This window comes from Mytilus californianus, unplaced genomic scaffold, assembly GCF_021869535.1.
Source record: "Mytilus californianus isolate M0D057914Y unplaced genomic scaffold, xbMytCali1.0.p SCAF_2, whole genome shotgun sequence".
Lineage (NCBI taxonomy): Eukaryota > Metazoa > Mollusca > Bivalvia > Mytilida > Mytilidae > Mytilus > Mytilus californianus.
The window spans coordinates 132,488,500-132,504,123 of record NW_026262668.1 but is presented as its reverse complement, the minus strand read 5'-3'; the positions used below and the strand labels follow the sequence as shown (position 1 = coordinate 132,504,123).

Below are 15,624 nucleotides of genomic sequence, written 5' to 3'. Positions count from 1 at the left end.
TACTGTTCAGAACATTGATAGACCTTAAGTATAATTAGAGAATAAAACTTCATACAAATAGGAAATCCGTCGAACGTGTATCCAGTTTTAGTTTGAAACCATATAAATACGATCTGATTAGATAATGACTAGACTACTTGACATTTTCTCCTTCATTAGGTGGCAGTTATCACATAAACTCTAAATTATAACAAAAGATAAGTGATCACTGTAGATACTATCAGTAACAAGATGGAGAATGAAAAAAGGATTATAAGGAAATGTTCATCTGCAAGCTCTTTAAACTTACATCATGCAGCTCATTCACTGAGATCCTATAATCTAAACCAACAAAAGGCCTAGAAAAAAACAAAGGATAGTTGTAACAAAGAACATATAGTATCTGAATGGATAGCCAATAACTTTGTTATTGAGTTTAGTACCTGAATTTGGTCAATAGTAATACATTCGGTCCCAAAACAACAGAGGGATTATACTGCCAAAATGCAAAAATAGATACCTGTGTGAAAGTATACAATAGATTAAGAGATGGCCCAATGAGCAGAATATTAAAAGTTGTCATAAACCTATACCACATATCATCCAGAGTAGTAATCAATGGTAACCGTGTAGTCTTATTTGTATCAGATATATATACAGACCTATGTTCAAAAATACCCATGCACTATGATGATCAGATAAACAAACCCTGTATAGTTGATAGTGTGCAAGAGTCACTTTCGATGACTCCATCCGATAGGACAAACACCTGAACCGCACCATGTATGACAAGCCAAGATATACTTGATATAAACAGGAAAAAATTAACACAAGAAACTATAAATGTCTGTTTGTGTCCTCTATGTAATCAGGAGGCAGGTGAAACACAATAGAATGTGGCCATTGTCAGTAATGGATCCACTTCTCATGCGGAAGTATTTCAAACCCATTAATCATGGATGATAAGGAATAGATATGCCCAGTATGCTCAGACATTTTATTCTACGCTTCAAAGCAACCTACCGATAATTACTTGAATGAACAAGGGCATATAGATGCTATACTGTCTGAAAGTCCTCAACCTGATGTGGTAAATAGAAAAAGATCATTTCCAGATATGACAACACCCAATACAACAACTATTGAAAGTTCAAATGGTATAAACATGGGTCCTAGCCCCAACAAGCAAACATGTCAATCAAATAACATTAGAAAAGACTCATTTAATCAAAAAATGCCAGCGGAAGCAGTTGCTAGATCTAAACAAAAGAAGCAACCGACTAGGCAAAATTTCAAACCAAATCATGACAACTAATTAGAAAAGGCATATACAGGTCAATTAGAAAGTGAGATTGAAACATTACGATCAACGCTGGAATTGTAATAAATAAATCACAACATTTAAACCAAGAGTTCCAAGTGGTGAAGTTGAAATCATTCCTTCGTAAATTTTACGGACGCCATCACGAGTTGGTTGATTGTTATAGATGATCCGTTTACCAGATGATAAAGGATATGTTCCAAATGTCGTAACTACAATCCGGTCCCCTTTTCCCCGAATGAGACCTACCGAATTAGACTTATTACCGGGTTTGTACTAACATGAGACTCAAGACTAAGCAACACGAACCCCACCAAAAACTGGGGGTGATCTCAGGTGCTCCGGAAGGGTAAGCAGATCCTGCTCCACATGTGGCACCCGTCGTGTTGCTTATGTTATTACAAATCCGGTAAATAGTCTAATTCGGTAAGTCACATTCATGAAAAGGGAAGGGTATTGTAGTTACGACATAAGGAACATATCCGATATCATTTGTGAAACGGTTATTCCATAACGGTCAACCAACTCGTGAGGGCGTCCGTAAAATTTGCGAAAGGATGATTTCAACTTCACCATTTGGAACTCTTGGCTTAATAGCTTCCTTGTGAGCAGCAATCCTCTTTCAAGGAAATCATGATAGGAAACACAAGCCCTGAAATATCGTATCAATTGGGAGATATATACTCCGTATGCAGGCGCTGGCCGTTAGTTTTCTCGTTTGAATTGTTTAAATTTGTCATTTCGGGGCCTTTTATAGCTGACTATGCGGTATAGGCTTTGCTGATTGTTGAAGGCCGTACGGTGACCTATATTTGTTAATTTCTGTGTCATTTGGTCTATTGTGGAAAGTTGTCTCATTGGCAATCATACCACATCTTCTTTTTATATACACAAATGGAAGCTAGCATTACTAATACAATATTTCTCAATTTCAGCCCAGTTTTAAGAGTTTTGAATGATAAAAATTTTCATGAAATAGCAGTTTCTTATATCCAAATAGCAATTTGCCATCTCAAGGTAGGCATGAATTTACAATGTATTGAATTTTATGATTTAAAACAGGTGTTTGTAAATGTACAACTGTGTAATTTTATCGATCAATTTATAATAACAGGTGCGACAAAATTTGTACATGATCGCAAATTACTTTAGTATTAAAAATAGCAAATAACACGATCAATAGGACACAATCAATAGAATAATATGCGTAGAACTAGCAAAATTCTTCATCATATTGTTGTTATGATTTAATGTTATTTCATCTTACTGTTTATTATCTTTACATTCTCTGACAGGTTTTCTGCTAACTTACTGTTTATTATCTTTATATTTTCCATCAGATTGTTGTTTCCTTACTATTTGTTCTTTTTACATAATTCTTGTAAGTTTTTTCATACTTACTATCTGTTCTATTTATGTTCTCTAACAGTTTCGTGTTTCCTGACTGTTTTGTATAGCAGTTTTATTTGTTAACTTACTGTGTATTCTCTTTAAACTCTCTAGCTGGTTTTATTAACTTACTGTGTATTCTCTTTAAACTCTCTAGCTGGTTTTATTAACTTACTGTATATTCTCTTTAAACTCTCTAGCTGGTTTTATTAACTTACTGTGTATTCTCTTTAAATTCTCTAGCAGGTTTTATTAACTTACTGTGTATTCTCTTTAAATTCTCTAGCAGGTTTTATTAACTTACTGTGTATTCTCTTTAAACTCTCTAGCAGGTTTTATTAACTTTCTGTGTATTCTCTTTAAATTCTCTAGCAGGTTTTATTAACTTACTGTGTATTCTCTTTAAATTCTCTAGCTGGTTTTATTAACTTTCTGTGTATTCTCTTTAAATTCTCTAGCTGGTTTTATTAACTTACTGTGTATTCTCTTTAAACTCTCTAGCTGGTTTTATTAACTTACTGTGTATTCTCTTTAAATTCTCTAGCAGGTTTTATTAACTTACTGTGTATTCTCTTTAAATTCTCTAGCAGGTTTTATTAACTTACTGTGTATTCTCTTTAAATTCTCTAGCAGGTTTTATTACCTTACTGTGTATTCTCTTTAAATTCTCTAGCAGGTTTTATTAACTTACTGTGTATTCTCTATAAATTCTCTAGCTGGTTTTATCAACTTACTGTGTATTCTCTTTAAATTCTCTAGCTGGTTTTATTAACTTACTGTGTATTCTCTTTAAATTCTCTAGCTGGTTTTATTAACTTACTGTGTATTCTCTTTAAACTCTCTAGCTGGTTTTATTAACTTACTGTGTATTCTCTTTAAATTCTCTAGCAGGTTTTATTAACTTACTGTGTATTCTCTTTAAATTCTCTAGCAGGTTTTATTAACTTACTGTGTATTCTCTTTAAATTCTCTAGCAGGTTTTATTAACTTACTGTGTATTCTCTTTAAATTCTCTAGCAGGTTTTATTAACTTACTGTGTATTCTCTTTAAATTCTCTAGCTGGTTTTATTAACTTACTGTGTATTCTCTTTAAATTCTCTAGCTGGTTTTATTAACTTACTGTGTATTCTCTTTAAATTCTCTAGCTGGTTTTATTAACTTACTATGTATTCTCTTTAAATTCTCTAGCAGGTTTTATTAACTTACTGTGTATTCTCTTTAAATTCTCTAGCAGGTTTTATTAACTTACTGTGTATTCTCTTTAAATTCTCTAGCTGGTTTTATTAACGTACTGTGTATTCTCTTTAAATTCTCTAGCAGGTTTTATTAACTTACTGTGTATTCTCTTTAAATTCTCTAGCAGGTTTTATTAACTTACTGCGTATTCTCTTTAAATTCTCTAGCTGGTTTTATTAACTTACTGCGTATTCTCTTTAAATTCTCTAGCCGGTTTTATTAACTTACTGCGTATTCTCTTTAAACTCTCTAGCCGGTTTTATTAACTTACTGCGTATTCTCTTTAAATTCTCTAGCCGGTTTTATTAACTTACTGCGTATTCTCTTTAAATTTCTAGCAGGTTTTATTAACTTACTGTGTATTCTCTTTAAACTCTCTAGCTGGTTTTATTAACTTACTGTGTATTCTCTTTAAACTCTCTAGCTGGTTTTATTAACTTACTGTGTATTCTCTTTAAATTCTCTAGCTGGTTTTATTAACTTACTGTGTATTCTCTTTAAATTCTCTAGCAGGTTTTATTATCTTACTGTGTATTCTCTTTAAATTCTCTAGCAGGTTTTATTAACTTTCTGTGTATTCTCTTTAAATTCTCTAGCAGGTTTTATTAACTTACTGTGTATTCTCTTTAAATTCTCTAGCAGGTTTTATTAACTTACTGTGTATTCTCTTTAAATTCTCTAGCAGGATTTATTAACTTACTGTGTATTCTCTTTAAATTCTCTAGCAGGTTTTATTAACTTACTGTGTATTCTCTTTAAATTCTCTAGCTGGTTTTATTAACTTACTGTGTATTCTCTTTAAATTCTCTAGCAGGTTTTATTAACTTACTGTGTATTCTCTTTAAATTCTCTAGCTGGTTTTATTAACTTACTGTATATTCTCTTTAAATTCTCTAGCAGGTTTTATCAACTTACTATGTATTCTCTTTAAACTCTCTAGCTGGTTTTATTAACTTACTGTGTATTCTCTTTAAATTCTCTAGCAGGTTTTATTAACTTACTGTGTATTCTCTTTAAATTCTCTAGCTGGTTTTATTAACTTACTGTGTATTCTCTTTAAACTCTCTAGCTGGTTTTATTAACTTACTGTGTATTCTCTTTAAATTCTCTAGCTGGTTTTATTAACTTACTGTTATTCTCTTTAAACTCTCTAGCTGGTTTTATTAACTTACTGTGTATTCTCTTTAAATTCTCTAGCAGGATTTATTAACTTACTGTGTATTCTCTTTAACTTCTCTAGCAGGTTTTATTAACTTACTGTGTATTCTCTTTAAATTCTCTAGCTGGTTTTATTAACTTACTGTGTATTCTCTTTAAATTCTCTAGCAGGTTTTATTAACTTACTGTGTATTCTCTTTAAATTCTCTAGCTGGTTTTATTAACTTACTGTGTATTCTCTTTAAATTCTCTAGCTGGTTTTATCAACTTACTATGTATTCTCTTTAAACTCTCTAGCTGGTTTTATTAACTTACTGTGTATTCTCTTTAAATTCTCTAGCAGGTTTTATTAACTTACTGTGTATTCTCTTTAAATTCTCTAGCTGGTTTTATTAACTTACTGTGTATTCTCTTTAAACTCTCTAGCTGGTTTTATTAACTTACTGTGTATTCTCTTTAAATTCTCTAGCTGGTTTTATTAACTTACTGTTATTCTCTTTAAACTCTCTAGCTGGTTTTATTAACTTACTGTGTATTCTCTTTAAATTCTCTAGCAGGTTTTATTAACTTACTGTGTATTCTCTTTAAATTCTCTAGCTGGTTTTATTAACTTACTGTGTATTCTCTTTAAATTCTCTAGCTGGTTTTATTAACTTACTGTGTATTCTCTTTAAATTCTCTAGCTGGTTTTATTAACTTACTGTGTATTCTCTTTATATTCTCTAGCTGGTTTTATTAACTTACTGTGTATTCTCTTTAAATTCTCTAGCAGGTTTTGTTTGTTAACTTATTGTTCCTTATATTCTCTGGCAAGTTTTTTTTTTTTATCTATTTGCTATTTGTTCTCTTTTATGCCGTCTAGCATGTGTTTTACTATCTGACTGGTCATTCTCTAGCAGGTACTTTTTACACTGTATGTTTCTATTATATTAGTATTTCTTCCTTTTATGTTCTCTAGCGAGTTTTACTTTTTTCAAAAGTCAATACCTCTGCTGGTAGACTTTCATTATCAGCTCAGTAGTCAGTTCTGCAGTACTGACATGATTTATAATAAACCTTTCTAAAATTTGCTGTTCATAAAATATGAAATTAAACAGAATTTAAGGTTTCAACTCCATCAGACAAATTTGACCTTAGATAGATTTTGGTATTTTTTCAGCTTATTTTCGGTCACTTTAGCATGTCATATATTCGCACTTAAAAGAACAAACAACCATCGCATTTTAGCGTTTGACACCATCGCACTTTAGCGTACACCATCGTACTTTAGCGTGACCATCGTACTGTAGAGTACCATCGCACTTTGGAGTCTTACACATATATTCAAATAACAATAAAAGTAAGAATATTAAGAATTATTGTTTTCATATACAACTGTCACATTGGCAATCATTCCCATTACAATTGAGAACAAAATTTCAAAATTGACATTTCTGAAGTTTTCGGACAGTGAGTTCCATAATATGGGTGCAGCATATCGAAAGATTTCGAAAGTAGTTGTTTTAATTGATGGAATTTCCAATAAACTTACATATCAAAATCTATACTCGATGCTAACTTTTATAGTGACAAGATCATTTGTATCTTCTTATTGGATTAAGTAGATTTTTACATCGGTAAATTATTATTGCCTCAATTTTAAGAAGTTATCAGGAATACAGGGATTAAGTTAATTGAAATGCCAATATGGACATAAGCATGGTAAACGAGGCTGAAAAAGTAAACATCGAAAGGAGCAGCCAAGGGAAAATCACCGTCCAAAATGGAAAATAAACAATATGGAACGAAAATTCGTCTCTGTTTGTGTAAAAAAGGACAGAAGACACCTGAGTGACAAATAAAATCATGCCGAGAGAACAATACCATGACGAAAACAAAATTAAATTGAAAGAATGCAATGAACTCCAAAAAGGAACTTAATTTCTAAGTCAGGGTATTCATTACTACAAATTACTTAAAACCTTTTCTAAATTCTTTCATAGATACAAACATTCGTTTTGGAAGTTTGGCTGCACCTGTACAATCTTATCAGACAGAATGTCACATTCTTTCTATGATAGTCATGTTTTATATAGAGCTCGTTAACTAAGATAAAATCTATATGATATGCAACTTATTTTTTCTTTGAATAAACTTGTGATTATAGGTTTTTTGTTTAGCATTGTAGTAGGGAAATTTGAATATTGCTCTTATCAGTACTAAAAATGCCCAAATATGTTTGCAGTGTACTGACAGATATCTTATTCAAGGAAAGCATGGTTTATTTGTTAAAGTTGGGTTTTGAACTAGCATTTAGTAACTGCTATTACTCTTATTTCAAATAATTTATGAGTCCTATTCTTTTTGCTTTATACTTAGTACCCATAAGCGTTAATAAACTGATTTTTACACGTATGTCGTGTTGTTGCACCACTGTCCCAGATTAAAGAAGAGTTGAGCGCTCACAAAGATTGTATCAAATCCTTTTTTTGTCTCCTAACCAGGAGCATGTAATCTGGTGGTTGTTGTTGATTACTGTCTAACATAATATATTTTCATTTATTGCTGTAGTATAAATCTGGCGATTGGCTTTCTCATTTTTACTGTTTCACATTTTGTCTTTTTTAGCTTACTATCCAGTATGGATTTTGCTCATTGTTCAAGGCCATACGTGTAATTGTTCATATCTTGTGAATTGGTCTTTGACAAATAATTATCTCATTGGACGTTTAACTCAGATCAATGCATGGTATAAACAAATCAACTAACAAAATTACCAAAGATACAAATAACACAGAGAGATAGTTTGAAGACAAAAGCTAAAAAGTATGTTGTTTTCCCAGACTAAAACATCAGTCAGTACAACTGCAAATAACTAAGTGAAAAGGAAGGATAAGTTACCAAGGAGTCAATCACAAACCATAAATCAAATAAAAGCAGAAAACACCATGGCCAAAATTAAAAACAACAAAAAACACAAATATCAAACAAAACACTATACAGGAAACCAAAGATTGAGCATTTAAGAAATATGTAGTTTGACTGTAAAGCTTCCACTGATAGTAGTTTTATTTTAGATTGTCATCAAATGTGACTTAATTGGGTGGCAGGATATATAGATTTCAATCCAAAACATGTTGCAAGGGAATAATGATAGAATAAAACGACATAGTTTCTTTTTTTTTATTTTAGAAAAAATTTCAATACTGAAAAACGAATATTGCTTTCTGTCTACCAGTATAAAAATAGATAAATACATCACCTTGCTGCCTGTACTGATACTGTAAATGACATCAAGATTGTAGAACAGAATAACCATGAAGAAAATACAAAAAGCTACATACTTACAGAATCACAATCATCTATACTCACAGAATCACAATCATCCATACTCACAGAATCACAATCATCCATACTCACAGAATCACAATCATCCATACTCACAGACTCACAATCATTCATACACACAGAATCACAATCATCCGTACAGGCAGGTATAAAAGTCATTCTTCATTTAAAAATATATTAATTAAAACAATGGATGGGAATAGAGGTTTTCTAAGTAATGAAAAACGAAAAGAACACCATTCCTATGTTCCAAATGCCAGTAAATATTTTATTTGTCAAAAGGGCAATAGTTCCAATAGTTTTTTTTTTATTTTTGGAATTTTCTAAAGAAAATTCAGACAAGAAAAATGTAGGCATGATGCAATTTTTCATTTAATTTCTTTTTCTAATCAGCATAACATTAAAAAGTTGATGGACGCTAGTTTTAGCCTGTGTGGAATATTCCTTAAATAAACATTTGATATCAACTTCATAAAAATCGGATAGGAAATGTAGGTGTAAAGGCACTACGCAATTTTCAATATCATTTACAAAATTTTTGATGTTACAACTTCATTGCCGCTTATGAACATCAGGCAAAGATATGATATTCCATAATTTTAATACACTTACACAAAATGAATGGATGACAATAATTAAAATATTGAACAACAAATAATAACATTAATCATTTAGCATCACTGTTATCCCTTTTACCCAGTCCTAATTTTCTGGTCTTGGTAACAATATAAGCTGACTGTCTACACCAATCGGGTTAAGTCCACAGGTCATAATCCACCGAGGAGGACAATAAATAAAGGTTAGTCCATAAAGAACATATCCCTGTTAAAATGATAGTCACAGACCAGATATTTGTACATAGAATATCTACCACTGGGTGGTAATTGTTAAAACAGAGTAATATTAGATATTCCTGTCCATAAATTTTTCTGCATGTATTGATTATAAATTGATATTATATATCAATATCCATAAACTGCATGTCCATGAGAAGTAATATTGATGATGGAAGTTTCTCTGGTGAAGGTGATAATACTGTTGCTGTCTGTTTATCTGGATCTATCCCTGATCTGTTCATCAAATAAACTCATATTGATTTATATTTTAGCGATCACTTTTTAAAAACACAAAACTTTCTCAGTTTACATAATAATTTTATTGCTTTATGGTTATGTACAAGGGTTCGAAAACAGTCATATTTGCCAGTCAAGACCGAATCTGAAAGTTATTTGTCATTGTTATTTTAAACGGCAGATTGGGATTTAGGTCAAATGGGGTTTTTTTTTAACAGAAATAATTTCATTGAGATCAGGTTTCTTAATTGCCATTTTTCACTTGTTTTGTCATCCTTTTCCGGTAATAAAACTGCCACTCCAGTATAGAATGACAATCCTGAGAGCCCTTCTAATAACCATATCAATGCCTCTGAGAAATATTGGCGAATGATCGCTAATTACTTGTAACCTGTGTTTTTAATTCACAACTGACAGTAATCACAAGCTCAGGACTAATATTGTAAAGAAATTATAATTCCATGACAACTTTCTTCATTATTTAATTTCTTGTCAGCAAAGACAATCGTCAATTCTGATTTGAAAATTGAACTTTGAATTTTAATATACTTAGAAAAAAGTAATTTTTTCACAAGACAAACGTATGCTTTATTTACTATGTAATACGCATGCGTGAAATTGTCTTCAGATAAGACATTTAATCGTAAAATGCAAAATGATTTCATGCTAAATTAAACAAGTGCAACTATCATCTGTTATATTCAAACACTTTCAAAGGTAATACAATTAAATATCCGGCAATTTTCTGTCAATTTGATAAACAGAACGAATCCCAGAAATGAATAAGGAATCACTCGTTCTTTAGTATTAACATGAAACTTCTGGTTTTTAATTCGTCTTCAAAATCTAATGAAGAGTTGGCGATTTCTGAGAAATTTACCGTTTTATGTCATTAAAATCATTTCAATTTTAAACTGTTGCATTCCAAAAATTATTCTTGAACGTTTTTAGAAAAAGGTAAATGAGATGAAACAGATAGTGCAAATTCGTTGATGCCATGAATCTAGTGTGAATAATTTCGACAGTTTAAAAAAAAAGGGCCCCAACTTTTAAGTCCTCTCAAAATGACCGAAATTGTGTGAAAAAAATTCCAACTACTTTGTCCAGAATGCACAATATTTCTTACTAGATAAAATATGTCTGCCTATGTGTACGCTCACTGAAGACTTGATTTTGAAAATGATTAACTTTAAAGACTTAAAGACAAAAGGTTCTATTGACAGTAAAGTTATTGCAAAATAATATAACTTCCTTTACTTTTGAACAATACTTTTCGTATTTATAAAATTATAATATTTCAATTCAAAGTTCAGAATTTCATATATAATCCTTAAAAATACATTGATAACATTTTTGTTCGCTTTGGAGATTCCGTATATCGTCAAGTTATCGGAATTCCAATGGAGACTAACTGTGCACCACTTATTGGGGACCTGTTTTTGTATTGTTATGAGTTACAATTTATGACTAAAATCAGCAAAGACCCATCGAAACAACATCTGATACAAAAATTTAACAATACTTTTAGATATTTGGATGATATATTGGCTCTCAATAATGACAACTTCAGTATGTATACTAAAGAAAGTTATCCTGTTGAACTTACTTTAAATAAAGCTAATACTAACAATGACCACTGTCCTTTCCTCGATCTTGATATCTATATCATTAACGGGAAGCTTAATACAAAAATTTATGATAAAAGAGATGATTTTTCATTTCCTATCGTTAATTATTCATTTTTAGATGGTGACGTTCCCTTGTCACCATCTTATGGTGTTTATATATCACAACTTGTACGATTCGCTCGTGTATGTAACAACGTATTAGATTTTAGCGAGAGAAATTTATATATTACTGAAAAATTATTACACCAGGGTTTTCGATATCATAAACTAGTCAAAACATTTACTCAATTTTATCATCGGTATAAGGACAGCATTCGTAAATATAACTCAACATGCAGACATCTTATACGTTCGGGTATTTCACATCCAATCTTTTATGGTAATATTCTTTACAAAGCACAAAAATGTCAGTATTCACCTCAAAAGCAAAAACTTTAAACAGACTTATTAAGAAGGGATATAGTTACGATACTGTTGTCAGGTCATTAAAGATTGCATATTTTGGCTTTAATATTGATTCACGTATAGGGTCTTTGCATCGGAATTAAACATATTTATTCTAAAACCAGTTGTTGGCATGACACGGGTATTGTTCTTCTCATATATTTTATGACGGTATAATACTAAACCCCTAACAGGAGGGATTGTGCCTGATATTCATATGATGAAGACATAATCTTTCAATCAGTTTAATTGAGATCTGGAGCTGGCATGTCAGTAACTGCTAGTTGTCTGTTGTTATTTATGTATTATTGTCATTTTGTTTATTTTCTTTTGTTTCCTATTCTGACATCGGACTCGGACTTCTCTTTAACTGAGTTTTACTGTGCGTACTGTTGTACGTTTGTTTTTTCTACATTGGCTAGAGGTATAGGGGAGGGTTGAGATCTCAAAAAACATGTTTAACCCCGCCGCATTTTTGCGCCTGTCCCAAGTCAGGAGCCTCTGGCCTTTGTTAGTCTTGTGTCATTTTTAATTTTACTTTCTTGTGTATAATTTGGAGTTTAGTATGACGTCCGTTATCACTGAACTAGTATACATACTTGTTTAGGGGCCAGCTGAAGGACGCCTCCGGGTGCGGGAGTTTCTCGCTGCATTGAAGACCCATTGGTGGCATTCGGCTGTTGTCTGCTCTATGGTCGGGTTGTTGTCTCTTTGACACATTCCCTATTTCCATTCTCAATTTTATCTTTTCTTTATTGATGTATGCTATAAGGCAATCAAAACCCTTAAGTTAAGAAAAGCAGACATCACTGACATATCTCCATGGACATAGACACAACATTCTAACACTGTACTTACATAACTAGATGGCCGTAGACATTACGCTCTAACATTCTGTACTCAGATAATTACATGACCATTGCCATAAGACTCTGACATTCTTTATCTACATAACTACATGGCCGTAGACATTACACTCTAACACTGTACTTCCATAGCTACATGGCCGTAGACATTACACTCTGACATTCTGTACTTCCATAACTACTTGGCCGTAGACATTACACTCTAACACTGTACTTACAAAACTATATTGCCGTAAACATTACACTCTGACATTCTGTACATACATAACTACATGGCCGTAGACATTACACTCCAACATTCTGTACTTACATAACTACATGGCCGTACACATTACACTCTGACATTCTGTACTTACATAACTACATGGCCGTAGACATTACACTCTGACATTCTGTACATACATAACTACATAGTCGTAGACATTCCACTCCAACACTGTGTACTAACATGACTACATGACCATTGCCATAAGACTCTGACATTCTGTACTTACACAACTACATGGCCGTAGACATTACACTCTGATATTCTGTACTTACATAACTACATGGCCGTAGACATTACACTCTGACATTCTGTACATACATAACTACATAGTCGTAGAGATTCCACTCTTATACTGTACCTACATAACTATATAGCCGTTGACATCACACCCAACACAGCATCTTCTATTGATTTAGCAGTACTGACACTAAACACATGGTGTAAAATATCAGTTCCTGAAAATACATAAAAAAAAGCTTTACTTAGGAATTTTATACATACATTCTTTTACACACAGATAAGACTTGCCTACCATGCAGCTAGCATGTTGGTTAAATGAAAGAGCTTCATATCTTTAAGGGGAAAAGAAGATATATAATCAGACCCTAAGACTATCTACCATTCCTAATAATTTGGTGAATTTTGCATTAAGCACAATACTCATTTATGATATGAGCAAACTTTTCTGCATTGGAAATGTTTTTACTTTTTGAAGATTAAAGTTCAATGTCATTGAAAATTATCAAAATATATACAGACTGTCAGACCACAATTCTTAATTCAAAATTTGCTTCCAAATATCAACAATCTTTTGAGGGGCCTCGGTGGCTGAGCAGTCTAAGTACTCTAACTACTGTACCACTAGCCTGTCAACATTGAGGTTGTGAGTTGGAATCCTGCATGTTACAGGTGCGCTCGACTCCAATTTTAATTGACTGGGATTGTCAGTTTACTCTGGGCATTCCATCTTCCTTCACCGATAAAAGCTGACCCCAGGAAATAGTACAATAGTGTTGAAAGTGGCATTAAACACCAACCAATCAATCAATAATCTATTATCAGTACTTATAGTTAAACGGACATACACAGAAAACTAAGCATATGGTTCTGATTCCAAATGTCATTAGTCTATCATCGTTACTTGTACTGAAATTGACCTATTCAGATATCTATGAATATAGTAATGATGCCAGTCTCAGTGTCAGAAAAGTATCTTACAGTTTGCTTCCTGAAACATCTATTAAAGAAGAAATGAATATTGTTATACAATTACAGCCAGTCATATTGCTTATAAAATAAATCCACATTATCGCTACATGAATTTACTACATACATATACAATTCAAGTACATTTGATAAGAATCTAGCCATGAATTTCAAAGGAAGAGATTTGAAAATTAACTCATCAGAATAACAAATAATGCAAGCTTCCAAAAAAATTGAATTATACAAGATATTTGATGTATTTTTGGTAAGGTAAATGTGAAAAAAAGTACTTTTGTTTTTGACATATGGATGCTCTATTAAAACAAACAACTCAATTAATTCATGTGCAATATAAGATCTCAAAAAACATGTTTAACCCCGCCGCATTTTTGCGCCTGTCCCAAGTCAGGAGCCTCTGGCCTTTGTTAGTCTTGTATCATTTTTAATTTTACTTTCTTGTGTATAATTTGGAGTTTAGTATGACGTCCATTATCACTGAACTAGTATACATATTTGTTTAGGGGCCAGCCGAAGGACGCCTCCGGTTGCGGGAGTTTCTCGCTGCATTGAAGACCCATTGGTGGCCTTCGGCTGTTTTCTGCTCTATGGTCGGGTTGTTGTCTGCTCTATGGTCGGGTTGTTGTCTGCTCTATGGTCGGGTTGTTGTCTGCTCTATGGTCGGGTTGTTGTCTCTTTGACACATTCCCCATTTCCATTCTCAATTTTATTAAAACCAAATTTACATGATCCTATGCGATACAATCGTTTTATCAATTGAAATACATCAGAATATGGCAACAAAAAGGAGCGTTTACCTGTCTCTATACACAACACTGACACAGGCATTACGATTATCTTAAAAGAGACTTACAAAAAGTGTCTTGAATTGTAGAAAATAGATCATATTGATACGTTCCACTGTTGTTTAATTGTAAAAATGCTGACCACTTTGATTGATGTGCAAGATTTCAGTTTAAAACAAAACACACACCTTTTTGGTATATTTAGGCTTACTTTTGCCTATACTAGCCTTCAGGAAAAGTGAACAAAAATTTTCAATACATTTTTGGAAATCTATGAAATCCTATTTTGATGGACAAAAATTGAAACAAGTAATTTATTTCAATATGGCATACACAAACATTGACATTAAAGTATCAATTAAATATTCATTTATATAAAACATAAACCTGTGCTTATTTTCTTAAGTTATGCTGTTGGCTAGCCATAAAACCAGGTTCAACCCATCATTTTTCTTAAAATGTCCTGTACCAAGTCAGGAATATGGCAGTTGTTATCAAATAGTCCGTTTTGATGTATGTTGGCGCTTGGTTTTGTTGCAGTTCAGTGTTTCTGTTGTTCCGTTGTTTTCCTCTTAAAGGTGATGTGTTTCAATTTTTTAATTTCACAAAAATGTATTCATTAAAACCAAAAGAAATCTCTATTGTTGTGACAAAAGACTGAAACTGCTATGATATTTATGGTTTCTACGTCTTAATTATATATGTTATATATATATAATTATATTGTTCAATAAACCTTTAGAACTTACATTGTACAATTAAGAATAAACATAATTAAATTAATACCTTTCTTTGTCTATGGCACAAGTTTTTTAACTTAAAAAACTCCAGTTGAAATCTAAGCTAGTACTTATTTTTGCTGGCAAAGGAAAGTTTTAAAAAGGATCTTTTCTCCCTTTCATCTATTTATCCGAGATGATAACTG

At 32.1% G+C, this 15,624-nt stretch overlaps 2 protein-coding genes across 5 annotated transcripts in view; one reads left to right on the top strand and one right to left on the bottom strand.

The window, feature by feature from the left end:
• Positions 1-15,624, top strand: part of LOC127731070 (alpha-2A adrenergic receptor-like) — a 64,652-nt gene that overhangs the window by 33,376 nt on the left and 15,652 nt on the right. The window lies entirely within an intron of this gene.
• LOC127731069 (polyribonucleotide 5'-hydroxyl-kinase Clp1-like) overlaps positions 9,019-15,624 on the bottom strand; it is a 70,591-nt gene continuing 63,985 nt past the window's right edge. The window contains exon 13 of the mRNA XM_052239920.1: positions 9,019-9,481. Coding sequence (XP_052095880.1) covers positions 9,367-9,481 — 115 coding nt within the window. The 3' untranslated portion in view covers positions 9,019-9,366. The remainder of the gene's footprint in view (positions 9,482-15,624) is intronic.